At 40.4% G+C, this 21759-nt stretch overlaps 1 protein-coding gene and 1 long non-coding RNA gene across 6 annotated transcripts in view; one reads left to right on the top strand and one right to left on the bottom strand.

Annotated features, from left to right (window-relative positions):
• TEK (TEK receptor tyrosine kinase) overlaps window positions 1–21759 on the top strand; it is a 122537-nt gene that overhangs the window by 38901 nt on the left and 61877 nt on the right. For all 5 annotated transcript variants that reach the window (XM_034967271.4, XM_034967272.4, XM_008956111.5 and 2 more), the window contains 3 exons: window positions 9811–10122; window positions 20475–20585; window positions 21457–21609. In XM_034967271.4, the coding sequence (XP_034823162.1) occupies window positions 9811–10122; window positions 20475–20585; window positions 21457–21609 (576 nt within the window). The remainder of the gene's footprint in view (window positions 1–9810; window positions 10123–20474; window positions 20586–21456; window positions 21610–21759) is intronic.
• Window positions 435–21759, bottom strand: part of LOC117981663 (uncharacterized) — a 111936-nt gene continuing 90611 nt past the window's right edge. Inside the window, exons 3-5 of the long non-coding RNA XR_008619744.2 lie at window positions 6692–6860; window positions 4617–4694; window positions 435–3185 (exon numbers count right to left, since the gene is read on the bottom strand). This is a non-coding gene — a long non-coding RNA (uncharacterized LOC117981663). The remainder of the gene's footprint in view (window positions 3186–4616; window positions 4695–6691; window positions 6861–21759) is intronic.

The following is a 21759-nucleotide window of genomic DNA, read 5'->3' as shown; positions in this document are numbered from 1 at the left end:
TACCTACTCCCTAGATTGCTATGAGGATTGAGTTATTATGTGTTGACACACTTAGAGTAGTACCTGACATAATAAGTGATGAATTAGGGTTAGCTTTTATATAACTTTTCAGTTATTGTAGATATTGCGAGCATGTCCTGTAAACATGTTTTACTAATTACACTACCCATCAACAATATAGATGTTTCTATTCAACAGCCAGCACCAGATATTATGACCCTCTCCATTCTTTGACAATTTGATAGGCAAATAATGAGATGTCTTTTTAGTTTGTATTTTGAGATCTGTGGTCAGGTTAAACATCTTTTCAACTTTTCACACGTTGTGAGTATATCAGCTTTTGATGAGTAACAAGGCATCCAAAACATAATGGTAAAACAGCAAACATTTATTATGACTTATGCTTCTGTATGTCATCTGGGAAACTCTTTGGCTTAAGCTGGATTGGTCTCTCGTCCTCTAGCAGGTTAGTCTTGGCATCTCCTCATCATGGCCTCAGGGTTCCATAGAGCAGCAGCAAGAGTGCAAGCCCAGTGGGAGAGCCCAGTGGGCAAGCACTTTTCAAGCCTCTGCTTATGCCACATTGGCTAATGCTCCATTGATCAAAAGAAGTCCCATGGCCAAGCCTAGATTCAAGAGATGGAGAAAGAAACTCCACTTCTTGATGGAATGAAATGCAAAATATTGTGACCACTTTTTCATGAATCTACTGCGACTGGCTGTTTGTGTTTCCTTCTCTGTGAATTGCTATTGGTTCAACGACTTATGAAATTTCTTTATATGTTATACATATTAACTCCTTAAGTTTTACATGTAACGTACGTTTTACATGTAACAGTATTTTTCTACTTGGTCATTTAACTTCATTTATATAATCTTTTGCTGTATAGAAGGTTTTGGCTTTTTCTGTGATAAAATCTATCAGTGTTTTTTCTTCATGACATTGGATGGCCAGAATGTAAGCTTTTTGAAGGCAGAAACCATATTTTATTTTTTATTATTTTCTTGACCCACAGAAAGCAGCACAGAGCCCAGCCCATAGTAATAAAGTAAAGGTTTATTGAATGAATGCATTCACTGAAGGCCAATCTCACTCACTCATTTATTTATTTATTCATTCATCAAGGTTTATGGAATACCTATTATAAACCAGGCATTGTGCTCATTGTTAGAGATACAGCGATGGGCAAAATTGACTTTTAGATGGTGTTTAGACTAAAGCATGGTAGGTAGTAATGGAACTTATTATCAATGAGACATAGGTTCAAATTGTATCTTTCTACTTATGTGACCTTGGGCATATCCCTAAACATTCCTGAATTTCAGGGTTTTTTAACCTATAAAATTGAGTGTAAATGCTTTCCTTCAATAGTGTGAGAATTCAAGTGGACAATGTTTGTAAAGCACTTAGCATTGTGTTTATTATGTATTATAATATAATAAAAATTGTCAGCTTCCTTTTCTACATGGTATAATCTCAGGCCTACTAGGAAGGCTAGGTGACTTCTTTTGTCAATCTCCTCTTAGCAAATATAATCCTGAATTTCTTCCATTATAGACTCGTTTCTTTGATTTGCTCCTCCAATCGTTCTCCGTGAATTGTCACTTTGAGCAATTCTTGCTTATTCTCCTCTTTGTGCAGGCAAGTCAGTCAAATTGCCTTCTCTGTTGGGAGCAGAAGAACAGGGCACTGAGGAGACACTGAATTTTGTTCAGTGCTGTCTTGGAAGATAGATATGCTTGGTTGTGGGTGTGGGTATGTACGTCTTTGAGCAGCATAAGGCTAGTTGGGAACTTGGCAGGTAATTGAATCAGGAGAAGAGCCCAGAAAAAGGTGGTCTGGTTCCAAAGATGCATTTTTCCCATACCAGGTATCCTGGTGCTGATAAACACAGTGCATTTAGAGAGCATCCCACTCCTGAGACAAAGTGAGTAGGGAAGATGATGAGGCAGCACTGCCAGGCTTAAGGGAATCTGTATGGTGGCCAAAACTCCTCTCTAGATATTCTCAATTTCTCTGTCCTGTACCCTTTCTAGCTTTTTAGCCACCTCTCCTCAAAATCTTTTTTCTCTTCCCCCAATTTCTACCAAACTCCAGGATTCTCCAGGTGCCCTCCTGCCAGATGTATATACATTCCATATTCCCTCACACTAAGGACTTGGCTGTTAACACTGCTACTCTGGGGTGACAGAAAGGGCCCTGGAGAGAAATCAGCACTTGAGGGCTGGCTCTACCACTACCCTTTGTGCAATCACCAACTGGTCTCTTTTCTATATGCCTCAGATTGCCTGTTATAAAGTGTAAGGCTTGGCCAGGCATGTTGGCTTATGCCTGTAATCCCAGCATTTTGAGAGGCCAAGGCAGGAGCTTCACTTGAGCCCAGAGGTTCGAGACCAGCCTAGGCAACACAGTGATACCCCCATCTCTACAAAAAATTTAAAGATTAGCTGGGGGGAGGGGTGTTGCATGCCTGTAGTTCTGGCTATTCAGGAGGCTGAGGTGGGAGGATAACTTGGGCCCTTGTGTTCGAGGCTGCAGTGAGCAGTGACTGCGCCACTGCACTGCAGCCTCGGTGACAAGAGTGAGACACTGTCTCAAAAAAATAAGGTGTGAGGCTTGCACCAAGCAGTCTGTAAAACCTCTTCCGGTGTAAACAATCCTTGATTTGATGGAACCATGCTTCCTGCACCCCCACTGCCTCACAGAATGGAGTTTGCATATAAATGAATGTTCAGTAAAGTCTCGTTGTGTGGATGCTCTGTCTGTTCCCTGGAAATAAAAAGTTTCCTGCCAGCTGACTGATCCTCATTCTAACTAACACATGTGTTATTTGGCCTAGATGGAAAATTTCCGGCGTTTGAAGGTGGCGAGAGGATGTCATTCCCTCCAGCAGACAGACAAGGGTCCCATTTGGCTGGAAAGCAGGGATGGGAAACGGGCATGGCCTTTGGGGAAACTGGCTTGGTACAACTCCTGGGTGAGAACAGGAGTTTGTTGTTAGAGAGTCACAGCCCAGTCACATCCAGGTTGCCCCTGGATAACTCTGAACTCCCAGCTATACAATAAAAATGTTAGCAACTTCCTTTAGTTATTTCCAGTCTTGTATATTTTGGTATCTTCTTGTTAGCTGCCCAATATCTTCTTGGAAGGAATCTTGAGGAAGAAGTTATTGCTCAGAGACTTACTACATACACAAAAGGAAGACAGAGAATAAAAAAGGATTAAAGTGTTGGAAACATGCCTGGGAACTGGATTTCTTCAGGGGAGACAAGAAGGCAGAAAAGATACTGAAAATACTTTAACATAGGGTTGACACAGAGGAATAGTGCTGGTAGTTCTTAGGGCCCAACAGAAAGAAATTAATAGCAACTTTAAGATAGAGAAAGAACATTCTAGAATTGAGTCCTACTAAAAACTCATTTTTGAAAAATGAGTAACTACTGCTCAGTAGTTACCATTTTGGGGAAGATTTTTCTGATTATCTTCTCATCTCTCTCTTGCTTTGCCTGGCTAACCCCAACTTTCCTTTAGACTAAAAGTCCACAAACCCTCCTTCAAAACAGTCAAGTCTGATAAAGTTTACCATTATGGTGTCTCATAAGCATCTTGTAATTCTCTCTCTTAGTACCTATCTGTATTTATGTGTTTATGTGATTAGTTTTCCATGTCTGTCTCCTACATTTGCCTATAAGCTACGAGACGGTTGTATATTCACTGCTGTGTCTCCAGGGCCAAGTGCAGTACTGGGCACAGGGGAAGCATGCAATAAGTCTGCTTGGTAAGTGAATGAAAGGACACATAAACAACTTGATGAGTGCTTTTTGAACTGAAGGTAATTTTTCTTTTTCAGGACAGCAAAAACAAAAAACCTAAACTAAAATCCAAACAATTTCGCAAAATATCCTGGATAGTTTGGGAGTTGTCTTTGCTTCTTTGGCTCATTGCCACGGCCTTAATTCCAGAAATGCTTTTGACTCAGACCTTTTCAGTTCATTGCCAGTTCCCTGATTTCTGAAATGCCTTTGGCCAAGGAAGTGCTAATTGGTATTTCAAATATTTAGAACTTTAAGATACCTACTTCTGTTACAAAGATGAAATTACCATGAACACCTTTTGAAAAATTTAACCATAGCTAATACCAAATTTCCAAAAAAACCATACAGTGACCATACAGTTAGTTGTTCTGAAGACATGATGCATTATTCCAAACACACCTTAGCAGAATTCCACCCAATACTACAATTCTGAGGTAGTAAGAAGCACAAGGGAATAAGCCTGCGATGCAATAATTTAACCTGCCTAAAATTGTCTCCTAGCTTGCCAACACTTCAAAGATCAGGGAACTGGGTAAATCAGAACTTGATTTCATCTGCAGCTGTATGTGAACTGGAATGTGGAAAAAAAAAAGCGCTAATTGGAGCAAGCATGTTGTGCTGCAGTGGAGTGTATTTTCATTGATATGTTTAACCTTTCATCCCCTTCATCTGTGAAAAAATGAAAATTGCTGACCTTTGAGGTTTTATGTTTTTAATTAAGCAAAATTTTTTTCTTTCATATAAAATCTTATATGAAGCCCCCCCCCCGCAAAAAAATAAAATAAAGTTGAGCAGCTCACTGGGAGTGGGTGAGGGTGTGGGTCTAGAGTCCATTCTGTTGATTTCACCTCTTCCACTCTCTGAAACTTCTGGAGCACCTTTTTAGAAAATGAGAAATTACAGTTTCTTTAAACACAGTTTAACATGGCTCTGTCTCTAATTTCTAATGTAATTAAATTCTATAATATGGGTGTGGATTCAGGCCCACAATAATTGCCATAACTATTTTTAAATAAAAATATTCCCATGTCTTAGTTAATGGCTCATTATTCATAGCAATATTGAATACAAGAAAATGTAAATATAAAAACTAGAGTTAAACAACATTTTGAGTTCACCATAATAAGATTTAGTGAGAAGACGCTGCTAAGAAAGATTAGATACTGTTCAATATAGAACACAGAAAATACAGTGAGCAAAACATTTTAGAGGATTGTTATGCTTCAGTTGTGATGCTTGGTTATTAACTTGGTGGATGTCATGCCACAATGCCAAGTAGTTCCTTATAAACAAGGACACACTTTTATGCAAACATTGCAAAAGTGTTTGAGGCTGGGCGCATGGCTCACACATGTAATCCCAGCACTTTGGGAGGCCGAGGCAGGTGGATCACGACGTCAGGAGTTCGAGACCAGCCTGGCCAACATGGTGAAACCCCGCCTCTACTAAAAATACAAAAAAAATTAGCTGGGCGTGGTCGCGGGCACTTGTAATCCCAGCTACTCGAGAGGCTGAGGCAGGAGATTCTTTTGAACCCGGGAGGCGGAAGTTGCAGTGAGCCCAGATCGCACCATTGTACTCCAGCCTGGGCGACAGGGCAAGACTCCGTCTCAAAAAAAGAAAAAGTACTTGAGAGATCTTTGTTAAGGAAAAATAGCATTAATCTCTAAAACTTATAAGATGTATGATATTAAATATGCATCTTGTTTCAGCAAATTATTAGCCTTCATGATAGAAGTATGAATTAAACTATTAATGAATTTGATCAGAGCCCTTTAGATATGGTTGTGATGAAACAACTCACTACTCGTCCCCAACATGATTTGGAGAGGATAGCGCTATAATGTAAGAAAGGGTATTAAGCAGAGAGATTGATATTGGTATGAGCCCAGATAGGATCTGTCTTCCGGCAAAGATTCTCAGGAAGTGTCTCTAATAGAAAATGTCTTGAGTGGCACCAGATATGCAGTGGCAGCCATGCCTTTCATGGTGTCAGCAGCAGAACTCTTTCAAGAAGCCACGGACCACAGTTGTACTCATTGTCGTGGAGCCTCTGCTCTATTCTTTCTGAAAGGCTGTTTGGCTACTTTTTTTTTCAGCATTAAGTTTTAACTCCTTTATTTTTCAGCATTGTGAGATAACATCACATTTCCTATTATTAGTTCAAAGAAGAGAGAAAGAGAAAAATGCATTATTTGGATGTAATTTGAGATTTGGAGTAGATATAGGGCTGAAGGATGAGACATAAAGGGACATATATGTCCATGGCTCTTGATTCTTTTCCAGCTGCCATTTTTTCTCTCTCTCTCTCTTTCTGTCTCTCTTTTATTTATTTATTTATTTTTATTATACTTTAAGTTCTTGGATACATGTGCAGAACGTGCAGGTCTGTTACATAGGTATACACATGCCATGGTGGCTTGCTGCACCCATCAACCTGTCATCTACATTAGGTATTTCTCCTAAGGCTATCCCTCCCTGACCTCAGGTGATCCGCCTGCCTCAGTCTCCCAAAGTGCTGGAATTACAGGCATGAGCCACCGCGCCCAGCCTCCAGCTGCCCCTTTTTAAGGAATGGGCCATAACATTTTTTTTTACATTTAATTTTTATGTGTGAATAATAGTCAAATTGTTCAAAAGCCAGTACACACAAGCGTATAGGGAAAAGTCTTCCTTTTACCATTGTGCCCCAACTACCCAGTTCCCCCGAATAGGTCATCGTTGTTCTTCTTTTTATGTGTCACCTTCTAGAAATTCTTTAGGCAGATACTAGCAAATACAACTATAGATTCTCATTTTAAGAAAACTAAGCAGGTGATTTTCAAGACTCATCCTAGGAAGCTGGTAGGTATGTCTTCTTATACCCAAAGCTCACATAGAAGATCCTTCTGGTACTGTAAATGGGGTTACAAAGGACAGAGTACTGGCTGGTGGAAGAGGTCTTCCTTAACCGGCATGCTGAACAAGGGTAGCGAAGTATAGTCAAGTCCAGAGTCCCAGAGGCCACAATTTCCTTTTCCGTCACTGAAAGTAAAGGGAGATCTCTGAAAGGAGCAAGAGGAAAAAGAAACTAGATACATACCTAGAAATAATTTATACATAGCTTGGTTGTCTTTTCAAATCAACTGCATTTTGTATTATTTCCTAAAGCTATTAAATAAACCATGGCCACTGCCACTGCTGTGAGCTCAGAGCAGATCCTGTGGTTTTGGCAAGACTCTCGACTGGCCCTAGAAATGGGGCTGGATTGACCTGGAGTTGAAAGAATTACAGTGTTTCCTTCCTCTTGATCACTCTTTCTGGAACATGCCTGGAATGTGTGAGTGTAAGAGATGAAGTGGTGTTCACTCAGAGTCAGGCCTGGGTATGTACGTGGAAGGGGAGGTGTGTGCTGGTGTTATTTTTGGAGGCTGTAATTCCACTGTTAGGCTTTGTAGCTCGTCGTCTCTTTCAATGTTTTTACTATCCTAACTTGTATTCTCTGTCCTGAGATCTTAAAAGTTACCAATGAGGCTAGAAGTGAAATGGATGCTTCAAGGCCAGGCTTGGGAACTCATTCTAGTGGAGATTTTCTCCCTCAATCTCATGTAATGAGTTAATATTACAATAAAATGCAGGTGTAACTCCTGCTTACACGAAGACTTGACTTTGAAATTTTTCTTTCTAATCATTCAGATAAAGGTTTAATTTGTACCAAGATTATCCTCAAAACATCACTGAATACAGTAAACACTGGCAATTGCCATTAAAAACACATTGTATGAGGACTTTATATCAGGTACAATGCTTGACATAAGTAGGTGCTCAAAAATTCTGGTAAATGAATATTAGCCTTAAACGCTCAGCAGTCATTGGTCACTTTTCTTTGGCATTTTGTAAAAATTGTAATGTTTTTTTTCCCCAAAACATTGGGAATAATGTTTTTTTGCCCCAAAACAGTTAAATATGGGCAAGGAGGTCAGTTCAGACTCGGGGGAGCACTTTTGGTTTTTTTTTTTTGAGACAGAATTTTGCTCTTTGTCGCCCAGGCTGGAGCGCAGCACTGGAACCTCTGCCTCCAGGGCTCAAATGATTCTCCTGTCTCAGCCTCCCGAGTAGCTGGGATTACAGGCACCCACCACCACACCCTGCTAATTTTTGTATTTTTAATAGAGACAAGGTTTCACCATGTTGACCAGGCTGGTCTCAAACTCCTGACCTCAGGTGATCCCCCTGCCTCGGCCTCCCAAAGTGCTGGGATTGCAGGCATGAGCCACTGTGCCTGGCCCGCACTTTCATTTTTAACCTTATTATTCTAGAATTGGAAGCCGAGCAAATGGATGGACTTCAGTCAGGCAGATCTGAAATAAAATTTGCCCATCCATCCATCCCATCCATCCATACACTCATCCAACAAATACTTAAGTCCTCTATATGTTGAGATTACGGAGAACATTCCATTGTAAACCAATTCCTAAATTCCTGTTCCTATACAGAACATTTGGAGTTTATCATTTAGAGGGAGAGTAAATAAAATAATCACAAATTATGGTAATCTGTATGAATAAAACAGGAGGCCAAATTAGAGGTCAATGGGATGAGAGTGTATAGGTATTATAGATAAGGCAGGTAGAGAAGCCTTCTATGAGAAAGTGGCACTTAAGCTGAGACCCAAAGGACAAGCAGAAGGTGGCCATGCCAAGAGTGGAGAAAAGCATTCCAGGCAGAAGGAACAGCAAAGGCTTTGAGGTAGGAAAGAATATCTTGTATCCAAGGAATGAAAGACCAGTGAGCATTTGAATCCCAGCTCTGCCTTCAATAGCTGTGGAAAATGAAACTAGCTGCTCAATCTTTTGAGCCTTCATTTCTTCATATTTAAAACTGAGATAATGGTGCATACCTCACAGAGTTGCTGAATTTAATGGGTATTCAATAAGATAACATGTAGCTTATTTGAATCACTTCTACACAAAGGTCTCTGAGACTCTAGTTGGGCCCTCATCACTCAATTGATTTTTCTAGTCTCCTGATTGTTTTATGCACATTTGAGAGCCAACCATCACTGGAGCTAGAGAACATTTTCCATCCCTGATATTTCCACATTTAAAGAGGAGAGAATAGACACAGACTCTATCTGCTCATGTTAGAACTTTTAGAAATCAAAAAAGGGAGGGGTGGGGAGGGGAGAGAGAGAAAGAAAGAGAAATAGTGAGAAAATAACGTGAGAGGATTTTCTTTTTAAAAGTGTACTTCCTCATTTACAGAACAAATTCATAAAATTTAAAGTTTGGGTAAGGTTTTGTTTTTGTTTTTACATTTGGGGAGAGGGTAAGGTTTGGGGCTAAGTGTTCAGGAAACAGAATAAAGAGAAATGAAATAATAATCACTGAGTATGCAATATATAACAGACAGAGTGGTTGGCAAGTTATGTATTTTATCTTATTTAATCTTTACAAGAATCCTGATGGAGTAAATGAGGCCCTGAGTGAAATGAAGACTTCACTTAGTCACTGTCTGTCACTTATCTTGAGGTATTTAATGTGGAATTGTGCAATTCTTTAAAAATGAGACTCTATAAGGCATAAGTTTATGTAGTTGATATATTTCTTTAGAATACTTTATTATCGTGACAGTATCACATTAGCATCAATTGATAACTAATAGTTAAATGAATAATGATAATGTCATTATTATTAATTCATCTTAATACAACATACATTTCCTGAATACCCAGCTATGTCTAGTGCATGGCTTGTTGGGGGAATAATGGGTAGTCCATTGCAACTAGGGTATGCAGTGGGGCAGGAGAGGTTAGCAGGGTCTAGCTGATGAAGGGTCTTGATGCCTTGGTAAAGAGTTCTGGATTTTGTCCAGTGGAAGATAGGCACATGGTCAGAATAGCATTTTAGAAAGAATCCTCACACAACTTTAAGACAAGGCTTTGTGAGCACCAGTTTACCCCTGGGGTCATGTTAATAACTTTAGTCATACATTATTCTCTCTCTTTCCTTTTAGGAACTGTGGAAGGTGCCATGGACTTGATCTTGATCAATTCCCTACCTCTTGTATCTGATGCTGAAACATCTCTCACCTGCATTGCCTCTGGGTGGCGCCCCCATGAGCCCATCACCATAGGAAGGGACTTTGAAGCCTTAATGAACCAGCACCAGGATCCGCTGGAAGTTACTCAAGATGTGACCAGAGAATGGGCTAAAAAAGTTGTTTGGAAGAGAGAAAAGGCTAGTAAGATCAATGGTGCTTATTTCTGTGAAGGGCGAGTTCGAGGAGAGGCAATCAGGATACGAACCATGAAGATGCGTCAACAAGGTAACATGCCCCTAAGTTTTGGGCAGGTGAGGCCCACTGAGGAACACACACACCTTTTGTCTTGGCAGCTGCTCCCTCAGGGGCAGGGCATGCACTACCTGAATGTAGAGCTTGACGATCTTGCCTGTCTCTTTCCGTGCATCACCGTGTCTGGTACATGGAATGTTAGAGATAAAGGAGACTACCCAGTCCAACCCCTTAACTAGATACTGTGCCTACTTTGTGAGATGAAATATTTCATATGTTCTAAGGGCATCATGGTACTTATGGATAGTTGACTGTTACATGTATGTAATATGAAAATCATAGCAAGGAAAACAAGTGTTCATTGCCAAACTACTGACTATTTTGAGCTTTCTTATTTGATTTTTCATGTGATACATTGCTTTGCTTGTCCCTAAATACCCTTAATGGAAGTTAATATTTTCAGGAGAAAATTAAATATAAATAAGAATTTTAGAAGGGGAATATCCATCAGTAACTTAATTAGTTATTTTGTATATCAACTTTCTTTTCCTTTTTTTTTTTTTTTTTTTTGGGATGGAGTCTCACTCTGTCACCGGACTAGAGTGCAGTGGCATGATTTTGGCTCACTGCAACCTCCGCCTCCCGGGTTCAAGTGATTCTCCTGCCTCAGCCTCCCAAGTAGCTGGGATTACAGGCAAGCACCACCACACCCAGCTAATTTTGTATATTTTTAGTAGAGACAGGGTGTCACCATATTGGCCAGGACGATCTTGATCTGTAGACCTCGTGATCTGCCCGCCATGGCCTTCCAAAGTGTTGGGATTACAGGCGTGAGCCACCATGCCCGGCCAGTGTATCAATTTTCTATTGCCACAATAATGCTGTGTAACATAACCACAAACCACAGTGGCATACAATAATGAGCATGCATAGCTTGTGAGTCTAAGTCAGCTGTGTTGATTAGATGGATGTATTGACCTTGGTTGGGATTCCTTACATATATAGTGTTGCCTGGCTATAGGCTTAGTAGGCTGGCCTTGGCTGGGGCAACTTTGCTCAGTTCCTTATACTATAGCAGGCTAAGGTAGTATAAGGTCATAGTGTACAATTCTCAGCTTAGGTTGCCAGGAGCCTCATGTGTTTCTATTTTTTTGTACCACTGCCATCTACATTTCATGTACATGAGATGTAGACATGAGGCTCTTTGCAACCTAGGCTCAGAATTGTACACTATCACTTCTGCTTCATTTTATCAACCTAAGCCAGTTAAGTAGCTGAGCCTAGTATCAGAGAGGGCACTACAAACTGAAATGACAAAGAGTCAGGGATACAGGGAGGGATGAAGAATTAGGGCCCTCTTTGCAGGCTACCATTTTTGGAAAAGGACCATGATTTAATTTCAGCAGTCGAGTACCCAGGTCCAGTTCAGAAAACACCAGAATTTTGCAGGAGGATTTTGAAAGCCTCCTCTAAGGGAGGATTATTAAGACTTGCTACCACCCCAGAAGGCGATGATGTGATGAAGTCTTCCTCCCAAAATAAAAGTGGGCCTTAAGCTAAATCTTTAGACCAGTCCACCTGTGTGATGGCAGTTGAAGGAGATGGTGTTGCAAATATTATTTAATAATTGTATTCTAAGGTTCCAGGCCTGGACAGGCAGGCAGACTTCTGGTGCTCTTGATGCTGTCTGCTGGGAGGAAGGTACAGAATTCCAGCTAAGGTGACCTCTCTTTCGTCTGCCTGGAATGATCTGGCCTCTCCCCTATCAGCCACTTTGTCTGGGCTGCTGATTCCTAAAATGAAGGAGTCTTTTCCAAATTAGTATCATCACAACCACAGGAGCTGTGGACTGAGGACTTGTCATTACATAAAATAATGACATTGTCAGCTGTTTAGGGTTTTTTTTTTTTTTTTTTTTAAAGACAAGGGTCTTGCTTTTGCCCAGGCTGGAGTGCAGTGGCACAATTATAGTTCACTGCAGCCTTGACCTCCCGGGCTCATGCTGTTCTCCCACCTCAGCCTCCCAAGTAGCTGGGACTACAGGCATGCACCACCATGCCTGGCTAATTAAACGAATTTTTCATAGATATGGGGGGTCCTGCTTTGCTGCCTAGGCTGGTCTTGAACTACTAGCTTCAAGCCATCCTCCCACTTTGGCCTCTCAAAGTGCTGGGATTATAGGTGTGAGCCCACCAGGCCTGACTTTTAGAAAGCTGATCCAGTTAAGTAACACACCTCTGCACATTGCTGATTGGCTGTTTCTTTTATAATCTAACCATCTGTAGTCTGCATTTTTTTTAGATCAATGCTTTTTAAAGTTGAACATGCTTACAGATCACCTGTAGTTCTTGTAAACATGCAGACTCTGATTTAATAGGTTGTTTGGGACAGTCCTGGGATTCTGCAGTTCTACCCAGGTCCCAGGTGATGAGAATCTGCTCGACCATGGACCATGCTTTGAGTAGCAGTTTAGAGTTAGCCTCTAACTTGAGTCCACCTGAAAATATTTCTTTGAATTTACTAATGGTAGTAATGAAAAGATTTGAAGGCAGCAAACTCATTTTAAGGTCAAAAGTAATAAAATTGCTGTTCATTACAAATGAAGGAAAGGGTTTTCTTAGCAAAACTAGAATGTTCACCTTTAAATGACAGCAGGGCAAGTGGGAAAAGTGCACAACAGAAATTCCCAGGAATGCAGCTCTCCGTTGAGGAAAGAGAGGTTGAACAAAGGGATGTGAGGTGTGCCAAAGCTATCATGGCTGAAAGTCAGCTCTATTATTTTTCACATGTGTCATTTTGGATTTGACTTGTATAAAGACTAATATTCTTCTGCTGATGTTTCCACATTCTAAAGGAAGATGATCTGAGATTATGCCCCAGTCATTTCGTGGGAACAAAATGTGAAGTGCCACTGTGTCCTTGCTGTACTGTCCTGAGGTCATCCTTGACAATGTATAAATAAGAACATGTAAAGCAAACTGGACCAGAACATTGGGAGTTAAAAACCCGCTGTAATGATCCCCCCAAACTGAGAGGCTAGGTGATCACAGGTAAAGGATGGCTTAACTTCAGTTAAATAAGGCAAAGGCAGACCTGGATAGTGAGAAACACTAACGAGAAGATGGCTTTTAGAATTATGCTCACTTGAGTTTTACTTCGTTCTCCATCACTCACCAGCTGTGTGGCCTTTGGCAAGTTATTTAACTTCTATTGGTCTCATTTATCATCATCTGTGAAATGGGTATAATAATACCTACAAAATTGTTTTGTTTTAAATAAGTTGGTATATACAAGAAGCATTGATTTACACAGTGAACATGTCCCTAAAAGCTTAGGTAAAGCAATATATTGCAGAATAAGGTACATAGTAATAAGAATAATAGCAGCTTGTAAATGGTGGGAATGGCATTTGATGCCAAGTGATCTGACTTCAGAGCTAGTATTTATTACCACTACGCTACCCTTTGGATATCATTCTCACTTAATGTTAGCAACTCTCCCTGATTCTGAGCTCTTGTTTTATAAAGTACAATGATCCTACATGAAGTCCTAAAAAGCAACCCAGGGCACAGAGTAGCGGTATGAGAGTGGAAGTCAGACAGATATGGGTTCGAGTCTACCTCTGCAACTGAGTGGTGTGGCTCAGGACAAGTTACTTAATTGAAGTCATATTTTTTCCTCATGTGAAAAAAAATAAGGATAGAGATTTTATCACACATATTTGGAAATTAAATGAGGCACTTAACTATTACCAATTACATTATCTGCTTCACAGTAAATGTTTAACAACTGATTATTGTAATTTCTTTGAGTAATAGGTGAGATAATTTTCCGACTCAATTGTAGAAATTTTTACTATGCATTCACATATTATGGAGTTTTACACAAAATGGAAAAATAGGTATGTTCTCTCCTGTATTTTAACAATAACAGCATCTCAGGCTGATGATGAACAGGTTCTGTTTTTCTTGCTGACCATCCAGTGGGGGAAATCTGGTTTGAGGAAAGTAAAATCCTTTATGATGAATCAGGAAAAACCTCCAAAACTATATTTTCATGTCACTATTAATTCGTTATTAAAACATCATGGAAACTCAGAAATGCCTGCCTAGGGACACAGCAGGATAAAATAAACATCAATATATTCCTGCTTGCTGCTGACTCGTACATCTGTGGAGGAAGTGGAAAATCCATTTGAGATGTGCCAAAACACAGCTTAAATTGGCTCACACACCCCAAACAGCCAAACTGGATTTTATCAATGGCATCATCCAAAATAGTCAACAGCAGTTTGACTCAAACCTCATTGGTGATTTCATTTGGGGGTAGGAAATTATATATAAAGTTTGAAACGTTTTCAGATCCAAAGACCTGTTTCAAACTGATCCATTAGAAGAAACAGAGGGTTATTTTATTCCTACTTTCATTTGAGAAATAGCTTTATATTAAGAATATCAAACTTCCCAAACATAATTTACGAAGTTGATAGAGAAGAGCCATTTGCACCTTTGGTGCAAAGGAATATGTTAAAAGCATCAAGAAAATGGGAAAATCTGAAACAGTTTAGTTCATTTATACTTTCATTCCACAATTTTTCTTTTCTTTTTTTTTTTTAGACGGAGTCTTGCTCTGTCACCCAGGCTGGAGTGCAGTGGCGCGATCTCGGCTCACTGCAACCTCTGCCTCCTGGGTTCAAGTGATTCTCCTGCCTCAGCCTCCCGAGCAGCTGGGACTACAGGTGCGCACCACCATGCCCAGCTTGTTTTCATATTTTTAGTAGAGACAGGGTTTTACCATGTTGGCCGGGGTGGTCTCCATCTCCTGACCTTGTGATCCACCCACCTCAGCCTCCTAAAGTGCTGGGATTACAGGCGTGAGCCAGTGCACCCAGCCACCACAATTATTCTTGAGCCTCTATTTTTGCCACATGTTTTCCTGAATACTTGTATGCCTGACATTCCCCTAGCAACTTTATATGTATTACTAACTTAGTCTTTATCAAATATATATCAGATGAGGACTTTTAAGACCCCACTAATAATAGATGAGGCTTAGCTATTGTAACTTAACGTGCATTTACTAGCTAGTGAGTGTTGGATCTGGGAAGGTGAAGTCAGGCCCGATTCTAGAAGCCTGGCTCTAACCATCACCCTGTGCTACCTTTCAAAACAGATGTGATCTTGCCCTCCTGGAACACCCAATCTAGTAGGGGATATATACCATGAGTGGGGCTATAATGAAAAAATGCAGGGTATTTAGGGAGTAGCTATGAGGGCGTCTAACCTGTGTTCCAGGTGTTGTGTGAGGTCTCTGGAGATACCTAAATGGAAACTGATGAATGAGCAGGAGCTGGTGAGGCTGAGGAGAAAAGGAGGAGAAAAGAAGAAAGAAAACTCATGACTTGGACATGAGTGATGAGATCTGGCTGAGGAACTGAATACAGTTCAAAGTGGCTGGAATTGAGAGCTAAGGATGTGGACCTGGAGAATGATAAGTCTGGAGAACTAGGGGTGGAGGTCTTGAGTTTGTGTCTCAACTTCCACATTTATTCACTGTTGATAGGCCTTGGGTAAGGGACTTAGTCTTCCTTAACTCCATCTCCCATATGGATAAACTGTAGCTATACTGTCTTCACAGGACTGTGGTGAAATTGCACAAAATAATCACAGATATGAAACTACATTATTTCCTGTAGTACTTACACAACAATTAAATTGAAAGGAGATGACTGAAATTGAGCTCACTTGTTTTTCATCTGTGTTTTCACTTGTGTATAACTTTTACTACCACCTACTTTCTTCTCCAGCCCTTATGGAATAAGGAATTATATTTTTAGTTAAGTTCTGCCCATGAATTAGCCCATCCAAATGATCTTAAGCAAGTTATCTTCCAACCTAGGCCTCAGCAGTATCAAATTTAAAATGAGGTGGTTGGACCTTAAAGCCTTCTGAGTGCTAACATTACGTAATCTATGAAAGCATCCAGAGCGAGATTCCTTGGTTCAAATCCTGGCTCTCCCATGTATATGCTGTGTGATCTTGGACATGTTACCTAGCTTCTCTGTACCTTAATTTCCTCATCCGTAAAATTAGGATAATTGTAGTACCTATCTCATAGGGATATTATAAAAAGTAATTTTTATTTAGTTGGAGTCTCACTCTGTTGCCCAGGCTGGAGTGCAGTAGCTCATTACAGTCTTGATTTCTTTCTTTTTTTTTTTTTTTTTTAGATGGAGTCTCAGTCTGTCACTGAGGCTAGAGTGCAGTGGCGCAATCTTAGCTCACTGCAAGCTCCGCCTCCTGGGTTCACGCCATTCTCCTGTCTAAGCCTCCTGAGTAGCTGGGACGACAGGCCCCCGCTACCACGCCCGGCTAATTTTTTGTATTTTTAGTAGAGATGGAGTTTCAATGTGTTAGCCAGGATGATCTCGATCTCCTGACCTTGTGATCTGCCCACCTCGGCCTCACAAAGTGCTGGGATTACAGGCGTGAGCAACTACGCCTGGTCTACAGTCTTGATTTCTTAAGCTCAAGTGATCCTCCTGAACAGCTGGGACTACAAGCATGTGCTACCATACCTGGCTAATTTTTAAATATTTTTTTTGTATGGAGTGGGGGGGTCTCGCTGTGTTGCATAGGCTGGTCTCAAACTCCTGGCCTTAAGAGATCCTCCCACCTTGGCCTCCCAAAGTTTTGGGATTAGAAGCATGAGCCACCGCCCCCAGGTTGACAATTAAATTTGTGTAAAGTGCTTATAACAGCACTTGGTCCATAGTAGGCGCTATTAAAAGGTATTTATTGTTTTTATGGTCTAGTCAAGTCATATAACATCAATATATGTGTACTGAATACAAGCCAGGCTCCTGTGTCATCAGAAAGCCCAAAGTAGAACAGGAATGTTGGATTTCCTTCGTTAGTACTCAGCAGAGAGCAATCAGCCTAGAGACATTCATGCAGAGAGGTAAACTCTGGACAGCAGTGAAACTCTGGTGTGATAATGCCCCTAAGAAAACGGGAGCTTAAAAAGCACAGTCGTAAATAATAAAGAGCCACAGAGTGGTGGGGGGGAAAGCTACTTGGAGTTGAGCCTGCTGGGGAACCTTGGTTCCTTTCAGAACACAATACTGAGTGAGAAGTCCCACGGTCAGCTAAACAATTCTCACACAAAGGAGCAGAAAATATAAACAAACCATATAGACAGGAACAACAGCATGAAATGGTCCGAAAAAAATTCTCATAGAAGTCCAGGAGCATGCCACAGAGAGCAAGAGCTGCATGCATTTGGAGGGCTAAATGAAGCACTTGGCAACGTGAGCAGAAGCCCCACAAAGACAGCCCCCCTCACCATCCAGTCCCCTGTCTGCTCCTCCTTTATGGCTGGCTCATTTTAGTGCTCTGGAGAAAAGTGTCCCTCATGTTCATATCACAAACGTCAGCACAGCAGTGTTGCTGTTTATATTAGAAGGATACCAACCTCTTCTAGGCACCTCAGGGCTTAGCCTACATCACTTAATATTACTAACAACCTTTGAAGGTAGGTATCATTACTTTTCAATTACACATGAGAAAACTGAGATTTGCAGAGGTGAAGCAGCTTTCAAAAAGGGTGGCAGAGGGTGGATCCAAGCCCAGGAATGTGTCTGATTCCAGCGCTCACACTGCTGGAATGATCTACCCCGTGCTCTCTCTGGGTTTGCCCCCAGGTCATCATCTGCACCAAAGGCATTCACATACCTGACCACCAGGGGAGTCTGTGCAAGGCACCCATGCTAGGATCCGCAGGCACAGCCCACAGCCGATGAAAGCAAGCAGGCAAACCTAAAGCCCAGGTCCTTCTGAGCATGGTTCGGAGGCATCTTTTGCCCTCACAGGGTAGTTGTCTCAGCCAGTGGCGCGCACAGCACTTGATTAGTCTTTCTCAAACCACCATCTGAAAGCCACGGATGAGATGAGAATGAGGGCACAGCGACCAGCTGGTTCATCACAAGGTCCTCAGCAGGATCCCTATGATCCCAAGGCTTGGTCCTGGTCTGAATCTTTATAGGAATTCTTACTTTGGGGGACAGGATGTTTTGCTATTAATTTCTAATTTAGGTGCATTCTGGTCAGAGAATTTTGTTATTAACAGAGATGTGCTTTGTGGATAAACAGGCAGTGTTCTGGTAAATAATGTGTATTTCAATAACTGAGCAAGGGGTTAATGAATATTCAACAGATCTCTAATAGTGTTATTAAAATCTTCTAAATATTTCCTTAGTAATTTTCAGTCTTTTTGATTAATTTCTGAAAGTTTCCACCGTGTTCACGGATTTGTCAGTTTCTTTAATTCTGACACTTTTTGTTTCATGAGCTTTGAAAGTTTGTTGTTAGATGCATATGTAATTTCAGGATTACAATATTTTCCTGAACATGACACGTGAATAAAATCTAACAAGGTTTTATCAGTTAGTAGATGGTTCTGTTTTATCATTACATAATGACCATCTATATCCCTAATTTTTAGCTTTATAATAATTTTTTCTGTATAAATGTTGCAATACTAGCTTTATTTAGTATTAGTTTGCTATATATTTTTATATCCCTTTATTCACAATCTTATGTGCCATTATGTTGAATGTATACTTCATGAAAGAGCACACAGTTTTATGTGTGTGTGTGTTTTAGAATTGAGATTCTAGAATCTAAGATTTTCTGGTCTGAATTTGATGTGAGCTCCTGTCTTTTAACATATATTTGGCATAACGTCTGCCACCTTATCCTATCTTTTCCACACCATGATTTTCTCTGGTCCTTTTTTTCTCATTTTATGTCTTTTGTTTCCTTCTCTTCTCTCTTGCCCTCCTGTTGAGGAAAGTTAGATAGACTGTTTCTCTTCCTTTAGTGGTGATCCTTATATTGTTAACATTGGCTTAACTTAAAGCCTAAAGCTAATGCCTCCTTATGTCACAGAGTTTGGCTTTCTGCAGATTATGATATAAGTTAAGGGAATTCAGAAACTCTTGTTGCTGGAAGAAAGTTAGAAGATTTTATTCACATATCTTGTCCAATAAGCCAAGGGAATCAGTCAATGTTGCATGGCAAGCTTGACACAGTAACAGAAATTTTCAATCAATTGGCTTATTTTATTTTATTTTTTTTGAGACTGAGTCTTGCTCTGTTGCCCATGCTGGAGTGCAGTGGCATGATCTTGGCTCACTGCAATCTCCGCCTCCCAGATTCAAGCAATTCTCCTACCTCAGCCTCCCGAGTGGCTGGAATTAAAGGCATGTCCCACCATGCCCGGCTAATTTTTGTATTTTTAGTAGAGATGGGGTTTCGCCATGTTGGCCAGGCTGGTCTCGATCTCCTGACCTCAAGTGATCTGTCTACGTTGGCATCCCAAAAGGCTGGGATTACAGGCATGAGCCACTGTGCCTGGTCTTGGCTTATGATTTTATAAGTCAAATATAAAATAATTTTCCCAGTTACATGTCAGTACTGTCCAGTTCCATAACTGTGTCAGTTCATACATATATAATTAAAAGGTAGAAGGCAAGATATTAGATTCCATCCTTGTCTTTATTCTTCAGTCTTCCAATATTTAAACCATAAGTAGTAAGTCCAGCATTTTGCTCATTTTATTTGAGAAATGCATGGGGCATTCTAAAGCAATTAGAATTATTTGGAACAATAGCAACACAACAGGACCAGGGGAAAAGCCATTTGGTAAATTTTTTTTCTCTTTCATTTTGGGGGAAACTCAGATTTCATTCATGTTTTTTTTTCCACTTTAAGAAAACTTGGGATTGGAGAAGGATGGCAGATTCATAGTTAATATAGTTTATTGTTAGTATCAGGACTTAGTTTGATAATAGGTACAGTTTGAGTATTCCAAATCCAAAAATCTGAAATCTGAAATGCTCCAAGATCCAAAAATATTTGAGCGCCAATTTGATGCTCAAAGGAAATGTTCATTGGAGCATTTTGGATTTCAGATTTTCTGATTTGGGATCCTTAGCTGGCATAATGCAAACATTTCAAAATGGAAAAATAAAATCTGAAACACTTCTGGTCCTAAGTATTTCAGATAAGGGATATTCATTCTGAACTAATCAGCACGAAGTCCTCATCTCCCCAACCACTGAATAGAAAAATTGTGTATAGGCATATTGTTTGTATATATTTACACTCTTATAAAGGAAGTGACCATCCCTTTCATCAGAATCTTAAAAAGGTACATAATGTTAAGAAAGGTTAAAACGCATTAGCCACCACTGTTTTTCACATTAGAAAAACCATCTGACACTTAGCAAGTGCCAGCCCTCATTTTCTGAGTCTCAAAGCTCAATTGCTCCTGGAGAAAATGTGTGATCCCATTTTTGGTATTTGTTTTCTCTCTTTTAATAGCTTCCTTCCTACCAGCTACTTTAACTATGACTGTGGACAAGGGAGATAACGTGAACATATCTTTCAAAAAGGTATTGATTAAAGAAGAAGATGCAGTGATTTACAAAAATGGTGAGTATGTGTTTCATTGCTTTCCCCAGTACGATGTGAGATATCAGATAACGTACAACATATTGGATCATTTTACTATTGTGGTCTTGTGGGCAGATGTTTGAATTAAAGCTGCTATGATGCAAACTTTCAAATTCTGTGTATGATAGAAGCCCTCTTAGGTGACATATTTGGTTACTTAAGGATATTAAAGTGGAATTCATATATATGAATGTACATGGTATATGTACATACAATAAAACCCCATCATAATGTGAGATCCCAACTTCAGCCATATAAAATGTGAGTTTCTTTGATTGTGACATTGTTGATTGCAAGGTTTAGGAAATTACCACAGTAAACATGGGAAGCCAATTGTTAGCAGTTCTGGCAGTCCAACTGTGTAATACAAATGTGTCTAGGTCCTAGCTATGGTTTCGTACCACCCAGTGTCAGTTGCCTGATCCAGCTGGAATATTGATGGGGATCATTCTGAAGTCTGTGAGTGGATAGGACTTCCAGATCGGAGTAGCGATTATAGATATCTCTTGGTTAATTGGTTAGTTGACAGGGTTACCTATCATTTTTCACCTAACTTTGCCTTCCAACTATGTTCACCTCTCCCTGTAGAATGTAAGAACTTAGACCACCCCCGTCTTCATGTGTTTGGTGGTAGATCCCACAGACTAACCTATCTGTTCTATCACTATGACTTTCTTGACTATTGAGAGAGTACTGAATAGTTCAGCATTTTCATTCTTCTCCCACATCCAATATGTGAGAGCACATTTTCTTGACCATGTCAGGGAAAGCTGATTAAGTGAAGAAACCAGACAAGGAAGCAGGTATGTTTCAGTGTGACCTATGGTTCTTCACTCTTCCCTCTTACTAGGTTCCTTCATCCATTCAGTGCCCCGGCATGAAGTACCTGATATTCTAGAAGTACACCTGTCTCATGCTCAGCCCCAGGATGCTGGAGTGTACTCGGCCAGGTATATAGGAGGAAACCTCTTCACCTCGGCCTTCACCAGGCTGATAGTCCGGAGTAAGTGATGGAGAGGCCACCATTTGTGATGGTGTAGTTGTTAGGTTGTTAGGATTTTTAGTTGCAAATAACAGAAACTAACCATGGCTTCTTAAGCAAAAACCAGGGATTGGTTGGAGGTTGTATTGGTCTGTTCTTATGCTGCAAAGC

This window comes from Pan paniscus, chromosome 11 (genome assembly GCF_029289425.2).
Source record: "Pan paniscus chromosome 11, NHGRI_mPanPan1-v2.0_pri, whole genome shotgun sequence".
In the NCBI taxonomy this organism is placed as follows: domain Eukaryota; kingdom Metazoa; phylum Chordata; class Mammalia; order Primates; family Hominidae; genus Pan; species Pan paniscus.
The sequence above is the reverse complement of the archived record's forward strand: the minus strand, read 5'-3'. Positions and strand labels throughout refer to the sequence as shown.